Source organism: Nansenia antarctica, assembly GCF_963989245.1.
Source record: "Nansenia antarctica genome assembly, chromosome: 14".
NCBI classification, from domain to species: Eukaryota; Metazoa; Chordata; class Actinopteri; order Argentiniformes; family Microstomatidae; genus Nansenia; species Nansenia antarctica.
In genome coordinates, this window is record NC_137684.1 from 25,332,707 (window position 1) to 25,360,655 (window position 27,949).

Below are 27,949 nucleotides of genomic sequence, written 5' to 3' on the forward strand. Positions count from 1 at the left end.
ATAATGAACATTTAACAATATCCTTCTGTTGGAAAACTATGGCAAAACAAAAATAATTGGTCATAAAATAGAACCCAGTGGTGGAAATGGGGGGGAACCCACAGGAACCTATTTCTGGGAGTGAACTTGCTGTTGTGTTCAAAAACCTTAACCAAAACCTTAATTTCGGCATTCAGTTTGCCCCTGGACCTACCAGGGTTCCCCTAGTGAATTCATTCCATTTTCACCAATGGACAGAACCATTTGTACACGTGGAGACATATGTTGACATCTAATACAGATAAAAAGGATTAGGTTATTACAGAGCTAATATAATTTAAGTATATACTTTGAATATTCTGAATTCTGCAGTCTGAATATGTGTAAGAAAACAAAAGTTGTTGAATACAATAGAAAAATAAAATTGGGCACATTTTGTGTCCATCATTGAAAGTAATACAAATTCTACAATCATTAAGAGTGCATGAGGATGGCAGATTTAAAAGACGCTGAACTACAAGAAAATTCAATATGAATTCAGTAGCAAAGAACACTTTTTTTTTTTTTTCTCCAACGACAAAATGTCATGAAATATGTGACAATGCGATAGGAATAGCTATCTTACACATACTGTATGATTGAGAGATGTTGGGATCAGATGGTCATACATTGAACAGCATATAAACCTACTAATAATAATCAAGTTAGGCCGACATCACGTGTATGGAATCTCCCTATGACGTTTTCAAATCCCACCTTAAAAATGCACTTAAAGGAGCACTTGAATGAAAGTCTGTGACAAAATTCACCATCTGATGTCTTGTCTTGTCCAATCAACCACATTCGGTCTACTACATGAGTATGTATGGGTGTGTCATGGGTGTGCACGCCCAGACACCCTGTCACTCTGGGATGTATTAACCAATCCAAACGACGAGCAGGCAGGACAACAGCTTCATCCTAAATCCAAGATGGTCGGATTGCGGCTGCTTAATTAAGACGGCATTTTCCAATCCTACTGAGATAAAGATACCCGCTTTCTGAATGTATTTTGCATTGTGAAAAGAGTCGGCTATCGTGTCGGTAGCCTGGAGATTGTTTGTTTGCATGGTAGTTGGGGTCTCATCTCTGTCTAGGAAGCTTGGGTGAATCCAGCTGCAATTCTCTGTGTGTCAACAGGAGGCACATACTGTACACTGCAGAATGCACCTTTAATACCACAACTATCAGTGCTGTCTACAAATGCACAAGGGAATGGCCTTTCCAAAGTGCTTAAACATGGCTGTGTAAAAATTAAAAAAATGCATTACTCTGTTAAGGTGAGTTCTGACACTGGGCATAGGTAGAGTTCTACCGTCTCCACCACACCTGTCGCAGTGTTGACATATGCACGACACGCACTCAGTACCTAACTAAAGCATCCGGATTACTATTTAGCTGAAGCATTGACGACTAAACGTTTCATGTCCGTTTTTCACGAGGAACGCGCTAACGACCGAGGTCAAGGACGCACGACGATGGAACCAATGAAAACAGAGGTTCAATTTGTTAACGGAGGGAAGGGAATTGGTTTTGTTTGTTTTGAGAAGCTGAAAAATAGTTCAGATCAAAATAACCTCTGATTGATTGATTGATTGATTGATGTTACTGATTGTAGGTGAGTTACCTCCCCTTTCTGAGGGGTCGTACAGTGCAACACTGAGAACGAGCGGATCTCAAGACCTGGAGTTGATCAACAGTGATAGCACGCCCATATTTGTAACATTAAGGCATAATGTTGTGACAAATACACAAATAAGAGGGTGACGACATCCAGGCAGCTCTCACATATGCGTTCAGATAGCGAACATTAACAGCAATTGCATCACGTCGTCATGACAACAACTGGAAATTCTATAGTATTACTTCTACAATTCCACTCCTCTTTGCGTCCACTTGATTTTCAGCAGTAGAGGAAAGAGAGGAGATAAGGAGAGAAGAAAGAGAGACGTACATACTTGTGTCTTGAACATTAGTAAAAACCTTCAAAGGTTCCTGAACTTAGGCTGATCACAGAGATGTCAGATTCTCACAACAACAACAAAAAAGGTTCGTCTCAACATTAAGTTCACACCCTCACATACTGACAAGTACCTGGACCACAAAACATCAAACTGCCAGATGACAAATGACACAGATCAGCCAGCGAAGAGAACTGACACACAGACTGTTGCCAGGTGGGCTGAGGAGGAGTCTTAAATGTTTTTAAAATGTTTCTTCCAAACCGTGGCTATGTCAGAAGCAAGAGACTGAGGCAGAGGAGGAATATCTTGGAGGCCTCTTTAAGCAGGAAGAAGTGGAGGCGTTTCCCAGAGGAGGCGTTCCCCCCCACTGATTGGCTACATCGAAGGCCCAGGGTTCACGGATTGTCAGCGAGAACACCCAGGGATCATGGATTGGCTTAGGAGGTGACCCCGTGGGATAACCGATTGGCTGGGTGGGTGGTGAGACCCCCAGGGGGCTCACTGATTGGCTGAGAGCAGACCCTGGCGCTGGGCGTTCTCCAGGATGGCGTTGTGGCAGAAGTAGTACTGGTCGGGTGTCTGGATGCTGAAGGCCCGCTGGGTCCTCATGCGCCGAACCGTCTGGCGCACGTTCAAGGTCCCCACGTCCTGCAGCTGGGACAGACAGATGTCCAGGGCGCAGAACGTACCTGAGGACGAGACGGGAGACAGTTGACAGTTGACCTTGATTTTTTTCTTCTCAAATTCACAAACTTTCAAGGATTTCAAGGACCCGTGGGAACCCTGATCTTTATGGAGGCGAGGCCTATGGACTTTTTTGAACAATCGAGGTGGTGCCTACGGCTTCTATATGTGATGAAGGCGGCATCTATGGCAGACACCCCCCACCACAAGGGAGAGAACGCCGAGACAGTTCTGATCGGAGTCAATTGAAAATGTCAGATCATTTAAAACCCGCAGGCCCTAGAGTCTTTCTAATCTAGGTCGTCCAGATGACGTCTTTCTAGGACGTCCTAAAGACGTCATCTGGACGTCCTAGAAAGACGTCATCTGATCTGAACCCACATTCCGGCTTCCCTGAGGACGTCTTTTGGACTCTTTGTTTACTGGGATTCTTTTTAACTCGGCCTCACAGACGACAGACGACCTCACCTGTTCTGCCGATCCCTGCGCTACAGTGGACCACCAGGGGGGGCCCTAGAGGGTGACTCCTCCACTGGGCCCCCAGGGCCTTCACCGCCCTCTTCTGCTGCCTCTTCACCGCTCCCAGGAAGTCGATGAGCGTGACGGCCGAGGTGGGCACGCCGTAGTCGGGCCAGTTCAGGTACTGGAAGTGGGTCACCTGTCTCTGTTCACAGGTCTGATGGGGAAAGACAGCAGAACAGGCGGTTAGAGCAGGGTGTGGGAACACCTTCTGAAACATCACATTCAAGCACCTTTCAAGGACTTTCAAGACTCAATTCCCTCAAATTCAAGGACCCAACATGGCATAATTTGAGACAGAACTAGTTGATGAGCTAAGTAAAACATTTTTGAATATCATTTGTTTTGAGAGAGAGAGTGAGAGGAGAATTCAAGCACTTTCAATGACCCATGTCTATTTTCCAAAACTTTTAAGATTTCTTTTTCTGAAATTCAGAAACTTTCAAGGATTTCAAGGACCCGTGGGAACCCTGTTAGAAAAGCGCTATATAAAAACAATGAATTATGATTATGATAATAATTATGATTATGATGACCTCAGTGTTGTGGAGCTCCAGGGTGGTCTGGTTGTAGTGGGAGTGGTTGTCCAGCCTCTGGTTGACCACGGCCATGTGCCCGTACACCTCCTGCCCCCCCTCCTCCAGAGGCCAGTACTGACCACACTTCTTACGCCCCCCCTCGTCCGTCCTGCAACACACATCCATACACACCACTTTCAAATCCTGTCTTAAAACACACCTTTTCACAATAGCTTACTTGGTTTGATCGCCTGTATTTTCTGATTTTGCTGTTTTTAATCTCATTTTGCTTTGTTGATTTTAATGTTTTGATATGTGGTTTTAAACTGTCTTGTAAGGTGTCCTTGAGAGCCTTGAAAGGCGCCCATAAATAAAATGTATTATTATTATTATTATTATTATTATTATTATTATTATAATACAGAGGGTGGTATTGACCATATTTCTCGAACTCGATGAGCCTATCTGGACTGGAAGTGGAATACATGACATCTTAGAGTAATTATGTGTAATTGACCTTGAGGTTGTATTGATATGCTGCCTCGTGTCATGATTATAATAAAGACGGTCCCAAAAAGCAAAAAATCACTGCAAAAGAGAACAAGTGCTTTACCGAAAACCTTGTTCAACAGTCTCGCGATAAAAACTAATAATAACCAAACATTACGTAACCAGGGTTGCCAACTCTCATGCATTGACTGTGACACTCAAGATTCACCAACGAATCGATTGTCACGCATTTACCACGATACTCACAACCCCGAAAACACTCTTATCATTTATTAAATTAATCTCTGGTCCTGCAATTCGCGCTGTGCAGTTGCGTACCTCTTGGGGTTATTTTCTGGCTAAACCCGCGTCCCTTGTGCAATGCCGTGCACGACGTAGCATGCACGTGGCTGGCGGATATTTCGAATTCACCTTTTTCGCGACCGTTTGCACCCCAGTGTGGACCTGGATGTAGCGAATGGAAGGCATTTCAATGGGGCTAGCTACTGAAGGCAATTCATCTGAGGTGTCTGTTTGGTAATGATAGGAACATATTTTAGCCATTTATTTCTGCTACTTCTGTTCATGAGTCATTACCAATATGCCTAGGATTGTTTGAAATACGATTTATTACGGCAAAACCATTTCTAGGGGAGGTCCCACACCCACAGACAGGGTCTTTTGTATCCACGCATACATTTTTGTTTTTATCAACAAATCTCACTGTCACCCACTCCTGAAAGTTGGCAGCCCTGCTTGACCATCTCCTTCATATCCTAACAAAGACTGGGCAAATATGCAAGAGCAAAGAACCTTGTTGTCATGACAATGACGAGTACGTTCTGCTCCCACACCATCCTCCAGAAGTCACCATAGGTTTTCTCCAGCGGTCCTGTGGACAACAGATTGATAGAGAAAGAAATAGAGAGGTTGGAGAACCAAACGACGAGCATCTGACAAAGGAATAAATCTCTCACCAAAATGACAGCCTCGCTTCTACTGGTGAACGGTGAACTTGTGTGTAAAATCATAGAGGGGGGGTTATCTTTGTACCTTGAGTACCAATGTATGCATTCTTCTGTTTATAGCCGTCCATGAAGCTGGCGTTGATGTAGTCCGATCTCTGTGGGAGGAAACAGCACTTTCGTGAGCTTAGAATTATAAGGTTCTATCTCCGTCTAGGGTAGTTCAGAGATATTGAGCGTCAAAGTTTTTACCTTCCATTATGTTTTGTGAGATGAAACCTTTGTATTTTATGAATTACTAACTCAAAAATTTCAACATTTTAAAAATAACACCACACAGGCATTAATAAACACCTAATGGATCAGATTATGTAAAAAAAAAAAATCTAAATGTTTATCAATTTTGACAAAAATTGAGATAGAACCTTATCATTCTAACGTCACGCTTTGTCACAAAGACTCAGAGACGACGGCCCTGTAATATCACAGCTGAACAACGCCAATTCAGGAAATGAAATGGAATAAATGCAGAACAGAATTAAAGGTTTACCATAATTACAAAATGAGTTTAGTTATACTTTCAAATAGCCTTAATAAGAATGTATTAATAAGCATGTATGTTCCCATAAACAAGCATGACCGTGGTCGTTTCAGGGTCGTGGAAAGGCTGGTGGGTAACAGAGATACAAACCTCGTTTCTTCTGGCTTTCAGGCGAACTCTTGTTTGGTCGAGGCACAGTACGTCTCCATAGCGATTCCTCTCCTGGTTGTACGCAGTTCTATACAGACGTGAACAGACTTACAATTAGCCAATAGTTATTATTGAACACTCAAATCCAGTTTGACTCCTTTTCTCATAATTTTAAAGGGGAATAGATATTTTTTTTTTAAAGGTTGAACAAAAAGGTTAAAAAATGAAGGCTAGATAAGATAATAGGCCAACGATAAATGTTAAAACATCTCACATTAACGTATATTTTGGGGGGTTTGTAAAGTGTTTATAAACAGTTAACTATTAGTTTATTATTATGACGTTTTTTTTTTTTTTTAAACAACAAACAAAAAACCTCCTAACCCTAAACCGTAAAACCGTCCAACCATATTTCCAGGCCATGGAATAACACCTCAACACCATGTACATTACAAGCGTGTCATGATCTCCACACACAACGACCCAGTAGAAAAGCATCCACCACCACTCACAGGGCACAGTGGAAGGTTCCGGGCGGCGCCTCCTTGCGGATGTCCTCGTACTCCAGGTGGATGCCCTGGCAGTGGACCAGGCCCAGGTGGGCCAGCAGCTCAGGCAGGCGCATGGCCTCCGGCCCCGGGGTGTGGATGGACGCGTCCTCCAGCGGGATGCCCACCAGCTCGTCTACCGGGTCCACCATGCCGCTCTGGCCCGCCAGGAGCTGCTGGTTCCACCCGTGGGCGTCCAGGGGCAGCAGGCCCCCCAGGTGCTCGGGGAGGCAGTCCCGCGGGAGGTGCTGCCGCAGGTCCACCATCTTCACCATCTGGACCTGGGGGGGGAGGGGGGGGGGGGGGGGCAGGACAGAGGGAGGGAGGGGGGATGGCAGGACAGAGGGGGGGGAGGACAGAGGGGGGGGGGGGGGACAGAGGGAGGGAGGGAGGACGGCAGGACAGAGGGAGGGATGGGGGATGGCAGGACAGAGGGAGGGATGGGGGATGGCAGGACAGAGGGGGGACGGACAGCAAGTTCAAGTTTGTCATATTTATTAATACAATGAAATTCTTCAGCCTCGTCTCTCTCTGTAGTATCACACACAACAAACATAGTCCACAATACAAACAAAACAACAATACAGTACATGGTGCCTCAGTTCCTCCTCCTTCACTCCCCCTCTCCCTCAGTCTCTCCTTCACCCACCCTCTCCCTCACTCACCCTCTCCCTCACTCACCCTCTCCCTCAGTCTCTCCTTCACCCACCCTCTCCCTCACTCACCCTCTCCCTCAGTCTCTCCCTCACTCACCCTCTCCCTCAGTCTCTCCTTCACTCCCCCTCTCCCTCAGTCTCTCCTTCACTCCCCCTCTCCCTCAGTCTCTCCTTCACTCCCCCTGTCCCTCAGTCTCTCCTTCACTCCCCCTCTCCCTCAGTCTCTCCTTCACTCCCCCTCTCCCTCAGTCTCTCCCTCACTCACCCTCTCCCTCAGTCTCTCCTTCACTCCCCCTCTCCCTCAGTCTCTCCTTCACTCACCCTCTCCCTCCCTCAGTCTCTCCCTCACTCACCCTCTCCCTCAGTCTCTCCCTCACCCACCCTCTCCCTCAGCTTCTCCTTCACTCACCCTCTCCCTCAGTCTCTCCCTCACCCACCCTCTCCCTCAGTCTCTCCCTCACCCACCCTCTCCCTCAGTCTCTCCCTCACCCACCCTCTCCCTCACCCTCTCCCTCACTCACCCTCTCCCTCACTCACCCTCTCCCTCAGTCTCTCCTTCACTCCCCCTCTCCCTCAGTCTCTCCTTCACTCACCCTCTCCCTCAGTCTCTCCTTCACTCCCCCTCTCCCTCAGTCTCTCCTTCACTCACCCTCTCCCTCCCTCAGTCTCTCCCTCACTCACCCTCTCCCTCACCCTCTCCCTCACTCACCCTCTCCCTCACTCACCCTCTCCCTCAGTCTCTCCCTCACTCACTCACCCTCTCCCTCACTCTCTCCTTCACTCACCCTCTCACTCACCCTCTCCTTCACTCCCCCTCTCCCTCACCCCCTCCCTCACTCACCCTCTCCCTCACCCCCTCCCTCCCTCACCCCCTCCCTCACTCACCCTCTCCCTCACTCACCCTCTCCCTAAGTCTCTCCCTCACTCACCCTCTCCCTCAGTCTCTCCTTCACTCCCCCTCTCCCTCAGTCTCTCCTGCACCCACCCTCTCCCTCACTCACTCACCCTCTCCCTCCCTCAGTCTCTCCTTCACTCCCCCTCTCCCTCACCCTCTCCTTCACCCCCTCCCTCACTCACCCTCTCCCTCACTCACCCTCTCCCTCACTCCCCCTCTCCCTCAGTCTCTCCTTCACTCACCCTCTCCCTCAGCTTCTCCTTCAGCAGCAGGCTCAGCAGGTTGTAGGGGACTCTGAACCAGACGGGGGCGCCCACGATCAACACTTTCTTCAGCCTGGCAGGGAAGGCCCCCTGGTGGAGAAAACGAGTTATGACACCGTTTCTAGTTTTGCATTTTATTTCATATCCCGCACTTTACCTGTTCTACAGCTGTGAAGCATTTTGGTTCAGCTGCTGCTGTATGTAAATGTGCTATATAAATGAAGCTGACTTGACTTCCACATCCTGGGGTTACCATTTACAAATACATTGTCATGGTTCCTTCTTCCACTTGCGTAATACCACAAACGGCTCAGAATACAGTGATTACAGCATTACTACCCAGACACATGGGGCAACTTGATCTTGCGTCTGTGTCAGACTTGCAAATCATTACAACATATTTATTTGAATTCTTGAAACAAATAAAGGGTAACACATCCAACTGCCTAACAGAAGTTGTAAATTAAGCTTGAGGTTTCAGTGAAATGCATTTAATAGAAATTGAATTTTTCAATTACATTACAGATATATTATATATATATTTCTGACCACATCTACTAATCTATGAATCTACAATTAGTATTGATTTCCACATTGATGACAAGTACTTGCTCAATGGTTTGTTGCTTATGGACAACAAACTAGTTACAGTGAAGTGTTGTAAACAGCAACCTAAACGCTAGGAAACTCTACCCCAACACCACCCTCCCTACCTTCAGTAAGTTGAGGATCTTCTTGCTGAGGTCCAGCTCAAAGTTGGTGTAGTTAGAACCCGCCATGTCGTAGATGAACACCAGGCCGTTCCTCTGAGTCTCAAAGCTGAGGACACACAGAGACGGAAGAACAAGGTCACTTAAAATGTGCCATAACGTCAGCTATATGTCCACTATGGAGGCAGGGAGCAACACAGGATCCCTGACATTGGATCTCATTGGACAGGAGAGGGCACACAGAAGACTGGCATGAGGTACAGAAATATGGTATTTTTAACGTTCTGGCGTGGCTTATTGAGGTAAGAAATGGATGTATATGACATATGCATAAATTCAGGATATAAAATGTAAATTTGAGCCTTTCAAAGTGAAATTGCCACTCAGTTCCCTGTAAGCCAATACTTCCAAAGAGCTCTCTCTGAATGAAAATGAAAATGAAAAAACATTGTTCATTTAGAGGGTTGGGACCGTGCTTCACCTCTCCACAGCTCGGTCCAGGAGGTAGAAGAGAGCCTGCAGGACCACGTGGTTGCCAGTCTTGTTGGGGTGGTGCAGCTTGGCGGTGTACAAGGCGATGGAGGCGCCTGTGGGGTCCCGTACGCTCTGGGAGGACAGAGACAGAGACGGGGGGAAACTGGTTCCTTCAAAATGTTCCCTCAACATCCACTGCATCAATGTAAAACATTCACCACATTTCACATGCAACAGTATATTTTAGGATAAGATTGATCAGGTTCATCAATTGAACGCTGATTAGTGTTTTACCTCTTTTGTCTACGGAATAGACCTATCGCTAAGCCACGCCCCCTTTGAAAACTCTGAGAAACAAACAACGCTCGCTCAAATTCTTCACTGACAGTGACTGACTGACCGACCGTGACTGAATGACATTTAATGACTTATAATGGCGGGAGTTCAAATTTCTGATTTACCACAGCAAGTAATAGACATGCTTTTTTAAAAGATGACAAGAATATTTAGTCTAGAAGCTTTTCACCATCAGATATTAGCGAATTGTTTGTTCAAGTTTTCTGCCTGTAGTGACTTGCTGTGATATGATTGGACAATTTCTATTTTGGTGGCGTGGCTTAGCGATAGGTCTATTGCCTTATTGTCTGGACACTGCTAATTGTATCCTGTCTTATTTGTCAGTTATGTCCTGTACTATTGTCACTTTTATTTCAATGTTGAATTATGCCTATTGCCTTATTGTCTTGTGCTGCAATGTCAGGAACCAAAGACTAAGAATTGTACTCTTTTACACGTGTGTAATATGACATAACAATACACTTGAAATTGAAGACAATGCAATCTAAAAGAAAAGGGGATTGACCCGATGGGGAGAGATGAAAGATTGGTTAGGACTGAGCAATGACCACAAGGGGGCACCTGGGTTAAAACCCAGACCATATACAAAGGGCACCGCCTCACGTTTCTGAAGGAGTGTCTATCAGACGCACGGTATGGGTGTCTCATCAAAGAGCACACCATGTCTACAACTATAGTCTACTACTAAATACCAGATAGAACATAAAACAACACGTTTTGCACTGTGAGAATACTTCTTCCATAATATTCTTCCCCGAGCATCTACTAAGATCATCTCCACAGATGAGTGGGTGACTATTTATATTCCCCCATGCATGCATACCATTAAGACGAGTGACTATTTTGATTTTATTCGTTTTTTCTCCCAAAAAACTAAAGGCAATAACAGAGGCATCTCTTGGCACCATTCCTTCCTTACTCCTCGTAAGCGAATAGCTCTTTTTTTCCTAGAACTGTGACTATAAATACCCCCAGGCAGGATATGGAGCCTGAAGGGGTGGAAGTCTACAGTAAAGACAAAGGCCATCTAAACTGATGTGTCAGGGGCGTCACGACGGGGGAGGGAGAAGGGTGACAGCCAGCTGTCATGGCTCTCGCTAATAAAATCGAGCATAATCCTACTGGAGACCCGTCAACCAGACCCCACGCCATCTTCCCCCAAAACCTCCCACGACGTGACGAAGGTTGGAGCTTTTCTTGGATTCGTGACACATCATGGAACTGAAACACAGAACTATGATTGTGAATCTGACTGTGTAGACACTGTTTTATAGTTTATAGGTTTATATATTGACGTTGTAAACACTGTAAAGTCGGTATAATATTAAGTAATACAAAAATAAACCTGTATGCTTGATAGTTTTAACCGGGGCACGTTTTCCAATTTTGGGACTATTCCATTGATTCAATTGTGCCGGACAAGCTCACTGAAGTGCACTCACAGTATGAGTAGACAAAAAAACGTCGATCCAGGTCTGACTCACGCAGCACAGAGCATCCCACAGCTCCATAAATCTAAATCATACAGCTGTAAAAAACAAAACAATGGAAGAAACTAGAAGAAAAGGTAGAGCTCTTCCTCCTTCCCTGGCCCAGAGGAGAGTTCCCTAGGTTCCTCCTAATGGGAAGGGAGAGGGGAGCTGTGTCACGACATGGGAGAGGGGAGCTGTGTCATGACATGGGAGAGGGGAGCTGTGTCATGACATGGGAGAGGGGAGCTGTGTCATGACATGGGAGAGGGAAGCTGTGTCATGACATAGGAGAGGGGAGCTGTGTCATGACATGAGCGACAGTCTCCCTGTCAGAAAGCCAGTGGCCCGGGAGGCTGGGCCCAGCATGCTGATTGACAGGCCCGAGGCCCGAGGCAGAGACGTCCACATCTGCTTCTGCATAGTGAACATCTGCGCTGCGACGCTGTTCCTCGACTGTAGCCGGCCGGTTCTTGGCTTCACTTTGTGTTTTGCGGAAATCTTTTCTGTCCAGAACAGCGAGTCTCTATCCTTTATCTTTTGTATTATTTTTGACCTAAGAGACCAGGTGGGTGGAATTGAGCCAATCAGTGACTGGGAAACTCACAGACACACACGCACACTCGCACACGCACACGCACACGCACACAGCCACACACCCACTCACCAGCACTGTGAACTTCCCGCTGAGCAGCTCCGAGCGCAGAGGCTCCTCCTGGGGTTGGAGTTTGACGATGCCCTCTTTCAGACGGGTCTCCTGGGCACACAAGGGAACAGTGAGAGGGCCAACATCTACTCTCTAAAAACACCACTCGCACCTATGACATTGACGCTATGAACTCAGTGCGTTGAGAAGTTATCGCAACATAGAAATAACTTCCTAATCCAATACATTTTTAAGACCTATCTTAAGACCTTTTTTACTTTTTATTTCAACCGCAGCAGAGTTTAGCAGACAGGAAGATGTTCGCTCGGGCATCATGTGACTTGGATAAGATGTAGACCCCCCCCATCCCCCACCACCACAAATATATTTTTTGCAGATCTATGCGATTCACGTGGGTGACCTATTTTGAGGTAAAAACAGCGAATTACGACGAAAGGTGACAAGTTTGCACCCCTGAAAACAACCATGCACCAGGGCTAGGCCCATGCGGGTCATTCCACTTCTTACGAGCGGTGTCTAGCGGTTTAGTTGGCCCACGGTTCGGTATGAACCTCGGTTTTTGGGTCACGGTTTCGGTACGTGTTCTGTGCTTAAGGAGAAAAAAAATTACACTATTTGTTTACAAACTGTTACTTTATTTTGCTAATGCTTATGGAACTATAACATTCAGACACATTTCAGAATATGACTTATATTATAATATAAAGTATATCTTTATTCATTGTAAGAATTCATTGTAAAAAATCTAAATGTAAGGTAAGTATCTTTTGAGCTCACAAGTACCAAACTGTCCTTCCTGGGTATTAAAATCTAAGTACAAAAAATATAGCAAAAAAATATAAAAGCATTCATTATCTACCTGGGCATAATTGTGTTGATGTTTACAATGATACCACCTACAAATATAGTAACAATACTAAGCTAATATGCTTATTTTCTATTTAATACATTTGAAATTGAGTCTATAACACAACAAAATGTGGAAAAAGTGAAGGGGTCTGAATACTTTCAGAATGCACTGTAGTTTTAACTCACGGTGAGGTAAAACACGAGTGTCAAAAGCACTTTCCACTCAGACTCAAACCGGTTGATGAGGCATTCAGAATGTAGGGATATTTCTGCAAGCCACACATTCACCACTTGAATAACAAGAACCTGAGTGATAAAGCGACTTAATGTGGGACGGCAACATCCGGCCACGTCCTACTACTGCTAGTAAGTCATTAGAGTGAGAACAAGGCATTTGGGAACTTTCCGTTCGCAACTGAGGACTGGCAGCGATCCGTCTGATTGGGTGTGAGATTACAGAGACGGTGGGCTAATGATGCGGTTACAAAACCCTACATTCCCAAATAAATGGCACAGACATTGCTTCAAAATGAGGGAATGATATTAAAAAAGTGCACTACAGAGCATTTTACTAATCGTTTTGCACCCGTTATTTTTGAAGAATAGCCTATAACTTGACATTCCTGAAACAGGTGAGGGCATCCTTCTTCAAAGGACATGGAATAGTTTATTCTTGCTGCACTAGAACCAATGGCAAATCAGGAAGATGGATTTAGAGCCAATTACACGTGGAAACGCTGCATAGTACTATAATAAACATGTCAACCAATCATAAGTCAACCTAAGGGAAACCCTGGCACTGTCATTCATTTCCCAGAGCTTGTTGACAGGTAAATCTCTCTGCCCCAGTAACAGCAGAAAGCATGTGTGTAGGGGAGGTAGTGTGTGAGGTAGTGTGTGTGTGTATGTGTGTGTGTTTGTGTGTGTGTACTCGATTTGATAATACTTCTGCTTTGACCATTTAGTTTTTGGCTCAGCATTAGTAGAGGGCTTCTTAAACATTCTGTACAATGAAAAAGAAGACTTGTGATGCAGGTGTGCTACCATCATATCACACACACAGACACAGACACAGACACAGACACAGACACACACACACACACACACTCTCTCTCTCTCTCTCTCTCTCTCTCTCTCTCTCTCTCTCTCTCTCTCTCTCTCTCTTACCCTGTAGCTATGGAAGAGCTCAATAGCTCGGAGGACGTCAAACTTCCGAGCCATGAGGAACTTGACTGCCACTTCCCAGGACAGAGGAGAGACTCCATGCTGACTGGTCCACTTATTGATCTCCTCCAGAAACTGCTTGGTAGCCTGAAACACACAGAGGAGATGTGGTCACACACCATGTACCCCACACACCATGTACCCCACACACCATGTACCCCACACACCATGTATCCCACACACCATGTACCCCCCCCACACACCATGTACCCCCCCCACACACCATGTACCCCACACACCATGTACCCCACACACCATGTACTCCACACACACACACACACACCATGTACCCCACACACACCATGTACCCCACACACCATGTACCCCACACATCATGTACCCCACACACCATATACTCCACACACACACACACCATGTACTCCACACACCATGTACTCCACACACACCATGTACTCCACACACACCATGTACTCCACACACACCATGTACCCCACACACCATGTACCCCACACACCATGTACCCCACACACACACCATGTACCCCACACACACACCATGTACCCCACACACCATGTACCCCACACACCATGTACCCCACACACACCATATACCCCACACACCATGTACCCCACACACCATGTACCCCACACACACCATATACCCCACACACACCATGTACCCCACACACCATGTACCCCACACACACCATATACCCCACACACCATGTACCCCACACACCATGTACGCCACACACACCATGTACCCCACACACCATGTACCCCACACACCATGTACGCCACACACCATGTACCCCACACACACCATGTACTCCACACACCATGTACCCCACACACACCATGTACCCCACACACCATGTACCCCACACACACCATGTACCCCACACACACCATGTACACACACAACATGTACTCCACACCATGTACCCCACACACACCATGTACCCCACACACCATGTACTACCACACACTAGGGGTGGGCATCGATGATCGATGATCGATTAATTGATCGATAAGGTCTTGGTCGATCACAAAATATTTTGATCGATAATCATTAATAATATATAATTTTTTATTTATTTTTTAGAATAATAATAATGGAAATTAGTTTGTCCACGTGTCACCAGATTGCGTTCGTCTCTCACCCCTGAACATGATCATCTTTCTGAACAAGAACCAGTAGGCCTGCCGCCTACAGTCTCTCGCTGGAGTTTAAATTTAAGTTAAGCTGGACGCTCTTAAGGACACTAACGTTTTCAGTCATCCTCCTATTTGTGAGTAACTGTTTTTTTACTGCTCCTATGGTGAGTTACTTATTTTCTATATTTTTATTTATAACGTAAAATGTGTTTTTAAGTTAAACAATTTAGGCTACTCACTGCCTTGTTTAAGAGGATTGTTATCTGACTGTAGTGTCTAGTTTGGATGAGAATGAATGAATGTGTGCAATAGCAACACAAATAAAGTTTTTTCCCCAAGGAAAACATGCTTGTTATTTCTGCCCTATTTTTTTCCCCGATTTTTTTTTTATGTAAAAAAAAAAAAATCATACAAAAAAACCTTATTGATTAATCGATAATTGATCGTTAATTCGTTACGATTATCGAACAAAAAATGTTGATCGTTTGCCCACCCCTACCACACACCATGTACTACCACACACCATGTACCCCACACACACCATGTACCCCACACACCATGTACTCACACACCATGTACTCACACACCATGTACTCACACACCATGTACTACCACACACACCATGTACCCTACACACCATGTACTACCACACACACCATGTACCCCACACACACCATGTACCCCACACACACCATGTACCCCACACACCATGTACTCACACACCATGTACTCACACACCATGTACTCACACACCATGTACTACCACACACACCATGTACCCTACACACCATGTACTACCACACACACCATGTACCCCACACACACCATGTACCCCACACACACCATGTACCCCACACACACCATGTACCCCACACACCATGTACTCACACACCATGTACTACCACACACACCATGTACTCACACACCATGTACTACCACACACACCATGTACCCCACACACACCATGTACCCCACACACACCATGTACCCCACACAACATGTACCCCACACACCATGTACCCCACACACCATGTACTCACACACCATGTACCCCACACACCATGTACTCACACACCATGTACTCACACACCATGTACCCCACACACCATGTACTCTACACACCGTGTACTACCACACACCATGTACCCCACACACCATGTACCCCACACACCATGTACCCCACACACACCATGTACCCCACACACACCATGTACACACACAACATGTACTCCACACCATGTACCCCACACACACCATGTACCCCACACACACCATGTACCCCACACACACCATGTACCCCACACACACACACCATGTACCCTACACACCATGTACCCCACACACCATGTACCCCACACACACCATGTACTCTACACACCATGTACCCCACACACACCATGTACCCCACACACACCATGTACCCCACACCCCATGTACCCCACACACCATGTACCCCACACACACCATGTACTACCACACACCATGTACTACCACACACCATGTACTACCACACACCATGTACCCCACACACACCATGTACCCCACACACACAACATGTACCCCACACACACACACCATGTACTCCACACACCATGTACACACACACACACACCATGTACTCCACACACCATGTACTACCACACACCATGTACCCCACACACACCATGTACTCCACACACACCATGTACCCCACACACACACACCATGTACCACACACACCATGTACCCCACACACACACACCATGTACCCCACACACCATGTACCCCACACACCATGTACCCCACACACACCATGTACCCCACACACACCATGTACTCCACACACCATGTACCCCCCCCACACACACACACACACACACACACACACAATGTACCTCACACACCATGTACCTCACACATCATATACTCCACCATGTGTACACACACACACACACACACACACACACACACACCATGTACCTCACACACCATGTACTCCACACATCATATACTCCACCATGTACTCCCCGAAGATAATAACAGAGATGAGGGGAAGTGAAACCAGGGTTCCGCTTCCTATGAGGAAGTGGTGTATGGCTTTCACCATGAGATAGCATTTCATGTAACACAACAGGCATGGAGGTTTATTGCGGACAGCATGCTGGGGGAGAGGAGGTCCGTCCTTGTGGAAACGCACAGAGCGAATGAATATGAAACGTGATCTGATACTGACGCCGACACTGACGGAGGAGGCCTAGGCCAAAACGTTTGTCTATTCTTCCCCTGAATATAATAAATACTAAATGACACCTCTTTAGATTTCTCTTTGGAGTGCGGGTCAGCTTTTTGGGAATGATATTAAGTAAACACACAATAGATGTATGCTATTGAACTTGAAGGTAGCCTAGAGTTGCACTTCATTATCAAATGTATTCATTTCAAAACACCGATGGGGATTGGTTCATCCCCCAGTTTTGTTTTGTTGAAAATGAAGTGAAATATGAATTACTTTTAGAGGCGATAATTGAAATGTCGGTTACTTTTATGGTATTGCGATTCAATTGTTTAAGTGTAGTATTTTGTAGTATAACCGCAGGATATTTCACAGTGTGCCTCTTTTTATGGGGCAACAAAGGGCGTTCGCTTGACAGCCTACCATCTGTGTTAACCTGTTGAACATGTTATAACATCTGTGCAGGGTGATTTACCCAAAAGCTTTGTAACGTCACACAGAACTGTTTCCAGGGTTCCCACACCTTGTGAAACATCAAATTCAAGCACCTTTCAAGGACTTTCAAGACTCAATTCCTTGAAATTCAAGGGCCCACCACGGCATAGTTTGAGTCAGATCTAGATGAGAATGTAATAGGAATTACCATGAACGGTTTTCAAATCTAACAGTGTTATGTCAGTTTAAAATCTAGTAACTCTAATACTAATTAACCTTAGTAAATAGTATGGTTGTTTTATTCCTATCTACATGTTACCTATATATATATATATATATTTTTTTTTTTTAGAGAGAGAGAGGCGAATTCAAGCACTTTCATGACCCATGTCGATTTTCTAAAACTTTTAAAGGCCTTGGTTTTTTCCCCCTCAAATTCACAAACTTTCACGGATTTCAAGGACCCGTGGGAACCCTGTGTTTCTCTCCATGACCCAGGCCAAACCACAGAAGCTTGATCCGATACACATTTACTAATTCTAATACTGGGCTGTTGCAGTGCAACGATATTAAAAGGTACGGTAGACAGCACCAAAACATTGTATCAATGTTGCATTGTCTGCTGGATGATTATCTCATGCACTAATTTGCATCATGAATCATGTCAGTCATGTCTTTATCATGATAATTAAGACTGTTCAGTCGCAGTATCACCCAGCTCCATCTACAGTAATGTTTACATGGATCTGTTTCCTCCAGGAAGTGAAATCATGCAAATACAACACAGCAGAGTGACATACAAAGTGTGTGTGGTGATACTGACACATTTGGAGGCTTTTCATTTACAACATGTGCTTCTTAAATAAAATGTTGTAACATTTTATATTGAGGTATACCTTTTGTGGCTTGTAAAATATTTACAATGAGTTCATAGACAATTGACTGATAGTTTACAGGTTTTGAGTTACAGATAGTTATGTGTAGGCCTGTAACAATTATGAAATAATTGTCTAATGGCAATCTTGACACGCTAGCTAGCTAACAATAAATAACATCGCGTTAGCGTTAGATTAGCTGCTCTGCACATTAAGCAACACACTGATAAAACATGAAAATGCACATAACTAGATGACACAGTCCCTTTTTTATTGATGAGGATACATGTTAAATTTTATGTTCAAAAATATGTTTTATGATATTAAACAGGCATGATTTACTTCATAGGTTGCTGTGTTATTACATTATCTGGGTCACATAACAGTGAAACAATGATATTGTTAATCACAATTATTTTGGAGACAATTAATTGTACAGCAATTCATCATCAATTGCTGGGTTTCCTCCTTTGTGATGCTTTGCCAGGCCTTTACTGCAGCTGTCTTCAGTTGTTGTTTGTTTGTGGGTCTTTCTGCCTTTAGTTTTGTCTTCAGCAAGTGAAATGCATGCTCGATCGGGTTGAGATCAGGTGATTGATTCGGCCATTGCATTATATTCCACTTCTCTGCCTTAAAAAAACTCCTGGGTTGCTTACGCAGTATGTTTTGGGTCATTGTCCATCTGTACTGTGAAGCGCCATCCAATACACTTTGCTGAATTTGGCTGAAATCTGAAGAGACAGTATATCCCTAAACACTTCAGATTTCATCCGTCTGCTTCTGTCTTCTGTCACATCATCAATAAACACTAGTGAATCAGTGCCATTGGAAGCCATGCCCATGCCCATGGCATCACACTGCCTCACTGCCTCGTTTCATCTGTCCAAATAATTCTGTTCCAGAACTGGGCTGATTATTATTATTATTATTTTATTTTTTTGGCAAGTAGGTAGACTTGGATAATGATATGCCTACCTCATGGAGACTCACTTGGTCGGATATTGTGATGGGGTTTTTCTCTACCATTAAGGATCCTGTGATCATCCACCACTGTTGTCTTCCATGGATGTCCAGACCTTTTTGCGGTGCCAAGCTCACCAGTGCATAGTTTCTTTCTCAAAATATACCAAACTGTTGATTTGGCCACTCCTAATTAACTTCCCACTATCTCTCTGGTGGCCTGTGTCACTTGCATTGAGAGCTCCGTTGACTACATGTTGTGTGTTTACAGCAACAGCTTCCAAATGCAGAGGCCACACTTGGAAACAACTCAGACCTTTTACCTGCTTAATTGATAAATAATAATGAAGGAATAGCCCACACAGGTTCATGACCCGGCTTTTGAGTCAATTGTCTAAATTACTTTGTTTTGGATTTGGATGTGAATACCCTCAATTAAAGCTGAGAGTCTGCATTTAAGCCCATATTCATAACTGTAACTTGAATACGTTTTAGTAAACAGCAAAAATAGCAAAAATGCTGTCCAAATATAGGCTATATGGACCTAACTGTATAGGCCTACACATAACTAAGGCCCTACCTGGTAATGACTACAACATGAGAAATACAATAGAACAATGGTCATTAGACACCCACGAACCCTCGAAATCCCTCCTTAAAATTGTATTGGCCACTATGGAAAACCAGTTCTCTGTCTGAGAAGATGTCTGAAGGTGGAGCTTTGAGTTTTGTTTCTTCATAATATATTTTCTATATCCGGTGACTAGGGGGATGGGATTTTAATACATTAATGTGCAGTGTTAACTAAAAGGTAGCCTATAGTGTTCATGTACAGAGTTAGCTAACAGGGAGGCCTATATGTACAGTTACCTAAACGGTGGTCCAAACTATGACGATAAACGCAGTGCTTGGTATAATGCTTACACTGCAGGGGACACAGACTGGCCGTTGAAGAGCTTGGACAGCTGTTGGTAAATGATGTTATGATCCCAGTGACGGCACCAACAGTGCCCTCTGGGGAATTCTATTCAGGTTAGAGAGACTAAATGGATGTAGACTTCTCGCAAATGCAGGCATGCATCATCAGGGGAGGCTGGTGGAGGCAGAAATTGGAAGATGGGCTCATTGTAATGCATAGAACAGAATAAGGAATGGTATTGCCCATCCTACCAGCCTCCCCTGGTATGCTTGCACACACTCAACCCACCTCTCACCTCTCTAAACAAACCCTACATCCATTAGCTGGAGGAAGGTAACATAACTAGCGGTCGTAACTGCGCCATTTGGCCCAACTGCCCCATTTGGCTCAATGAGGAAGCCTCCTCAATTTCCTGTCCCCCTTCCTAAGCATGCCATCCCTCTGACCCGTATGAAGCCAGCAGCAACATGAACCAATCACTTCCAGGACTCCTTTTAATTTGTTTACATTGCATTGTTTATCAAACTTTTAGCAAAAGCACAAAACAAGTAGCCTAACACGGCGGGATTAAGGGTGAGATGACATTTCAGTTATATGTATATGTATATATGTATGACAGAATGCAGTTGTTTTAATCACCTCAAGTTTCTCAGCATTCCACTTAGCCTAGTTGTTCATCAACAAGTGTTTTTTTGTATATTTCATCCACATTTCTATATTATATATTTGTTTCCTTACCTTGTCAGGAGTCTATGGACTTTTGTTTGTGTAGCCACTGCCAAATTCCACTAATATTACAATTTTCTAACCAAAAACCAAATGAAAGTCAGTAACCCTGCTTTAAATGCCATGCCCCAATCATCCCAGTCATTTAAATAAAGTAATTGAGTCTTTTCATATTGACCAATTCAATAACAGTTTGAGTTCAATTCAGTTGTAAAAACTGCGCTCACCTCTTCACTTTCACACAAAGGAGATGTCTAGTGTAATTTCTTAAGAGCTTCGACGACACAGCCACAAGTCTAACGTTTCAGTTTGAGCAAAGAGAACCGATTCAAGCGTGATCACCCCGCATGTCCTCCTTAAAGGGCTTCCTGCCATTTTTTCCTTCCTTGGAGAGTAAGCCAGGCAGCACCAGCGATCTGTCACAGAACACAGAGGGGGTAATGAAAGCTCACGCTCAGAGCAAAGAGTTCCGTTTACTCCAGCCAGTGTGAGAGAAGAGAGGAAGTCAAATCTGGAAGTCCGCGGCTCTTAAGGAATACAAAAAGCTCCACTGATGAGCTGAGCTTAAAGACAGGATGCCACTGTCTCTCCTCTGCAAAGCCTGAGCTTTCAAAGACAAACTGGTGCGTGTCAGGGCTCCTGTGCTATTCAAAGTCATTACAAAAGTGCTCAGAAAGCAAACTAATTACACGATTATTGTATTATTGCCATGGTGGGGTTTTTTTCTTTTACTTTCTTCTGAGTATCTTTCAGTTCCTTTTTAAGTGATAAATTAATACCTCATCCGGTCCTTTTGACCACAGGTGGTGGTTCCCAGTTTTCAAAGACAGTTTAAATATCAGATAAGCCTATGTATGTGAAAACCAAATTAAACTAGAAACGGCAACTGACACCATGTTCAGATGTTTGCTTTTTTATTACCTCAAAAGCCCAACAAAATAGATCTACATACTGAAGGAAGGTTCACAAAAGAAGTTAAAGGAAACTTGAAGCTCCACAGGTAGAGCCGACTACTGACCTTCAAGTTAAAGGTGAAGTGGGCTGTGGGTCTGTGGTAGCATGTCTAAATGTCACGTGATCTTGGATCTGGAAAGTTGCTTGTTTGCAGCGAGTGTCCGGTCCGGCCGCTTTCAGTCTTACAAACAGCAGTCTCTTCCTGTTTCATGACTCGTTCTCCACACAAACAGTATAAACACCACTTAACGTTTCATTAGCACGTCACCATCTGGACCACTGAAGGGGACACATTAAAAACATGCCTCATTTACCCCCATTAGAATAATGCTACTTTCATGTTCACGGTTATGCAAGATGTAGGCTAGACTAAGCCATACAATGAAGTCCAAATTGCTTTGCTTTCTTGTGTTACAAAAGAAAGAGAGAATGGGGCGGCTGTGGTGCAGGAGGTAGAGGCACATCGGCGGTTGGCACATCGGCGGTTCGAGCCCCGGCTGGCCACATGTCGAAGTGTCCTTGGGCAAGACACTGAACCCCAAATTGCTCCCAGTGAGCGGGCCGGCGCCTTGCATGGTAGCTTGGTCGCCATTGGTGTGTGAATGTGTGTGTGAATGGGTGAATGAGAGGCCGTTGTAAAGCACTTTGGATAAAGGCGCTATATAAGTGCAGTCCATTTACCATTTTAAAATAAATAAATAAAAAAGAAAGAGAGCACAACTCACTTTGAGGCTGACAGCCGCAGAGTAGTAAAATCTGCTGAACTTCTTTACATTGCTGCCACAGTCACGTTCTAAGACTCGACAAAGGCTGCGGCCAAAACCGTTGTCAATTAAAATACACTTTTGCATCTGGAACTAGAGTGTGCGGCTTCTACTTCATTCTATCAGTCACGTTCTCTACCAATACATCTCCCTCCTCTTGTCACTTTCTCCTGACACACAGGAAAATAACTCAATTCAATTCAATTGAATCGCCATGTGCAGTGCACTAGGAACATGACTTGGTATTCTCCATGCTGAACAAGCTACAGTACAGCACTACAGCAAGACGACAACACAACAATACTCAAGACAATATATACAGTACCAATGAGTGAATAAATATACTGTACAACTTAGTGCAAGAACATGTAAAGTGCAAGGTGCAATGATCAGGAGTTATTGAGGAGGGCTATGGCTATAGACAATCTTCTCATTGTCTTATTTTGCTTAGGAACTACCACATGTCTTTGTGCTCATACCAAACGGTTTAAGTGAGATTCAAGTTTGATTTGAAAAAAAAACACAAACAAACATTGTAATAAGGTTCCATATCCTAGAGAAGGAAGTTATGTGTCAGATACACACAAATATTGACATACTATATCTTTGACGAATTCAACATGCCTTTCCTCTGCCAACGAGGAAATGAGCTGAAATCACAACAAACTCATCTATCCTCACTGAAGCCTTTGCAATGCTCGATTCTAGTTCTCGTCAGAACCCCCCCCCTCCCCTCCCCCAAGTAGAATTCCAAACAAGACCACCTTTTCTTGGAACAGGTCACTTCTTACTCATATCCACTGTTGCCTCTACTTTAAACGCCAAGATAGCGTGGAGGGAGGAGAACAGCTGTCAGACGGATCATAAACCATTTTACTGCACCTGATGGGGAGCAGGAAGTTATCTTTGGCTCAGAATGAGAGGGGACACCGCCTATGTGCCGCAATAGCGACCAGTGCGTCAGCATCGAGTGGGCAGGAATGAGACGCCGACACATGCCAACACAAGTCTGAAAGTGATACGCAAGCTAAACCATCAATATGAGCTCGTATGACATTTGTCATACTGCTGCGCATTCTATTCAGCTACCAACCAACTGTCAAGGTCATGGGTTAGGCGTAACGTTGGTTGTGGCTAATGAGCGGACAGCTCAACTGCCAGACCATCGCCAACACTGTGCGTGCCGGTATGTGCCAAGACCAAACTGCTTTTCCACAGTCACTCCCGAGCTTCAACGGTGCTGCTTATTCCAGGCCTTTCCAGGGCTTATAACCCCTACCCCCTGACCTTATTTGGCCACATGGGGCGAGGGGCGCAGTTACGACCGAAGGCTGCATGGTCTTAACACCCAAGTTCTTTAGTTGGCTAGCAAACACGGTTGGCAGCTAGCATAAAGCAGGTTATAGCTAGTTGTCGCGCAAAGTGCTCAAAACTGACCTGGGGCCTAATTTACAAAGCTTGCATACAGCAAAAAACTTGCGTACGCAAATTCCCTGACCATTTATAGGCAACTATGGGTGTTAAAAAGGGTGGGACAAGACGCTCCTTCACGTGCGCAAAATTTAGAGTTGAAAATGTAGAGTTGCGTGCGCACCGTTTTATAAATCCGAATGTTGGTGTGCATAAATGTTCTTGCTTTGCGTACGTACGCAGGCTGCTTACGCCAGTTCTACGCAAAGCTTTATAAATGAGGCCCCTGAGCCTGTTGGGTAATTGACAGTGTGATGGCGAGCTGTAGCTGTAGGAGACACTAACTACAGAATGTAAACAAACTGGAAATCATACTTGGGGTGGGATTTAAAAGCCCAGCTGTGGATATTCAAGCAGGCTTGTTAGACTTGGCTACTACCTTAGTCGAGCAATACAAGCATGTCACTTTGGTTTAGCTGACTCCGTTTACATTTGCCATTAACATGCTTCCTGTCATCATGACCTGATAACAATCGGATCTGTCCATCTTGCACTAAACATGCGTCCTATATGTGTCATCTGTGCTGTATTGTGACTTCATTAAACATGGGTCGTATATTTGTCATCTGTTCTGTATTGTGATGTCATTACAATGAATGATTCCCATGCCCTGAGGCCATGTGTTCCATTGACATAAGGTTTGGCAGAATGTGGTGAACGTTCTGAATCCGGTCTGCATTTACAGTTGTGTACAATGAAAAACTGCTCAACCCTACCACCCAACCCTAATATAGACCTAAACGTAAAAAATAAAAAAATAAAAACTGGTGTTATCTTGGGACCCAGAACTGTGACAGAATGTATGAGTCCCGATTCTAAACAACGTGGTCAGGAGAGGCCATATGGTCACGGTTTTGTTTATTTTTCTTTTTTTTCTCTAACCTGTGTGAGCCAGGACACACACCTTAGAAAAGCACACAAAGTGTATCATAAAATGATCCACACACCATGCACCACAGCATATAGGCCTAATCAAAATCTTCACTCTGTATTTTTCCTCATGCTCTTCGATAGTGACGCAATGCTGAAGGTAACTCATGATTAGATGATGATGATAATCTCTGCACAGCTTCTTCTTCTTCCCACAGTAGTCAGTAGTCACAGTAGTGCCATCCTATCCTATCCTATCCAGTCCAGTCCAGTCCAGTCAGTCCCATTTGGCACACTCAACGGCAACAACACTCAACTCAATACTAAACAGGAAGTCAAATGCGTCACTCTCCCTATCCCCTACTCTCCCCTACCCTCTCTCTCTCTCTCTCTTCCTGTGACACTTCCTGGGAGCTGCCCGCCCGCCCCCACCCCCCCCAGTGGAAATGCTTTTAACAGCTGCTTAAAGTGAAGTCCCTGCCAGAGGGGGCCCCCCCCTGCTACTCCAGACACAGCCAGACTGGGGATCTAATAACCTGGCCCATACACTTCCATAATAGCCGGGCCCAGGGAGGAAATGAAGTGCTGGATAAGAAGGCTGCTGCTGCTGCTGGCCAGATGAGCCAGGGATGGGGGGGGGGGGATTAGGAGTCAGAGTGTATGGATAGAACCTCATTAGAACAGGCTGAAAAAAGGTTACCGGGGATAACAGATAAACATCAACTTATTTCCTCCCCTCCTTCTCTCTCTCTCTAAAAAAACGTAAGTGAAAGATGCTTTTCAGCAGCCTTTCACTACAGCCCGAGTGAAAGGAGAAGGACTTCACTGACTTCGAGGCCACTACAGAATGAGCCGGATCAATGACTAGACTCAACAGCTCTTCCTCATTTTACAACTCTCTGAACTGTCCTTTCTGAACTGCCTGGATTAGGAATAGTTGTTTTTGTTGTTCGCTGGTCACATCCGAGGATGAACTCAGTAGGACTTTGTGGAGCTTAAATTGAGGATACCAGAATTGTTTGTGTTATGATCAGCAATTAAATTAAATGTTCTTCCTGCCAGCATTTCCAAGAAAGGTTAATTGAATCATGTTAGGCCTATTTGTGTTTACACTGTACATTGTTAGTCTGAGTATGTATACACCACATGTTTATAAGCATGTTTCAAAATAGAACACGTATACAGACTTAAAGTGCCATATTAGTATCCTGTTGATGCATTTTTGATAAGCATTGCATAATGATTAGAACAATGATGATATATATAACTGGCTTCAGTCAGTTTCCTGTCCTGCGTGACAGCACTTTATGGGATGTGAAATCGCAGTTGTGTGTTTCTTGTCTGTTCTTGGCTTTAAAACCGTACTGATCGTACTGTACTGCATGTAAACCCCCTTCAATTCAGATTGTAACCCCCCACTACTAGAGATTCCTTTAGGAAATAAAACACACTTATAGGCCGTAAAATAACCCCACGAACTTCAGATCAGTCCCATGTTCCTCCTGGCTGGCTAGACAATGAATAGGCCGATTGCGAGCCTGAAACGGATACAATGTTGCAATCCTGAAACTGATACAATGTTGTTGGGAAACCCTCTGCTCTGTCTGTGATGGTGTTGATGGATGGAACCCTCTGCCTCTGTCTGTGATGGTGTTGATAGAACCCCTCTGCTCTGTCTGTGATGGTGTTGATGAAACCCTCTGCTCTGTCTGTGATGGTGTTGATGGAAACCCTCTGCTCTGTCTGTGATGGTGTTGATGGAACGCTCTGTCTCTGTCTGTGATGGTGGTGATGGAAACCCTCTGCTCTGTCTGTGATGGTGTTGACTGATGGAACCCTCTGTCTCTGTCTGTGATGGTGTTGATGGAGGAACCCTCTGTCTGTGATGGTGTTGATGGGACCCTCTGTCTCTGTCTGTGATGGTGGTGATGGAACCCTCCGCTCTGTCTGTGATGGTGTTGATGAAACCCTCTGTCTCTGTCTGTGGTGGTGTTGATGGACCCCTCTGCTCTGTCTGTGATGGTGTTGATGGGACCCTCTGCTCTGTCTGTGATGGTGTTGATGGAGGAACCCTCTGCCTCTGTCCCATGTTCCTCTGGCTGGCTAGTAGCGACGTCAAGGCGTGAGCTTAGAATGATAAGGTTCTATCTTAGATTGATAAGGTTCTATCTCCGTTTAGGGCAGTTCAGAGATATTGAGCGTCAAAGTTTTTACATTCCATTATGTTTTATGAGATGGAACCTTTGTGTTTTATGAATTACTAACTCAAAAATGTCAACATTTTAAAAATAACACCACACAGGCATTAATAAACACCTAATGGATCAGATTATGTAAAAAAACTCAATTTTGACAAAAATGGAGATAGAACCTTGTAATTCTAACGTCACGATACGACGTAGTAGACAATGAATAGGCCTGAAACGGATACAATGTTGCGTTGGGAAACCCTCTGTCTCTGTCTGTGATGGTGTTGATGGTTTGATTTCGCCAGAATGTTTAAGCATCATTAAAGGCCTTTTGTTTTCAAAACAACGAAATTACCCAAACAAACAACAGGGGATAGGCTACTCGTCTCGTTGATCTATTCTTAAGGCTAAACTGTTGTACTTCACTGTACAAACTTCACCAGATAAAAGTTAAAAATCATTACCTGTTCTTCTTCGGGTGATAGATTGGCTGCCAT

General features: G+C 44.6%; 1 protein-coding gene and 1 pseudogene across 2 annotated transcripts; one reads left to right on the forward strand and one right to left on the reverse strand.

Moving 5' to 3' along the window:
- Positions 1 to 2,480: 2,480 nt before the first annotated feature.
- ptpn9a (protein tyrosine phosphatase non-receptor type 9a) lies at positions 2,481 to 27,949 on the reverse strand (the record flags this gene model as incomplete). The annotated part of the gene is made up of 13 exons (XM_080545382.1): positions 2,481 to 2,671; positions 3,135 to 3,342; positions 3,722 to 3,872; positions 5,006 to 5,084; positions 5,246 to 5,315; positions 5,849 to 5,936; positions 6,361 to 6,677; positions 8,190 to 8,300; positions 8,924 to 9,029; positions 9,402 to 9,526; positions 11,888 to 11,977; positions 13,904 to 14,047; positions 27,917 to 27,949. 13 exons carry the CDS (start codon positions 27,947 to 27,949, stop codon positions 2,481 to 2,483), a joined length of 1,713 nt encoding a protein of 570 aa, XP_080401508.1.
- On the forward strand, positions 14,279 to 19,891 carry LOC308170438 (annotated as a pseudogene). Its single transcript has 3 exons — positions 14,279 to 14,879; positions 15,620 to 16,078; positions 19,832 to 19,891. The product of its transcript is annotated as an uncharacterized misc_RNA (transcript).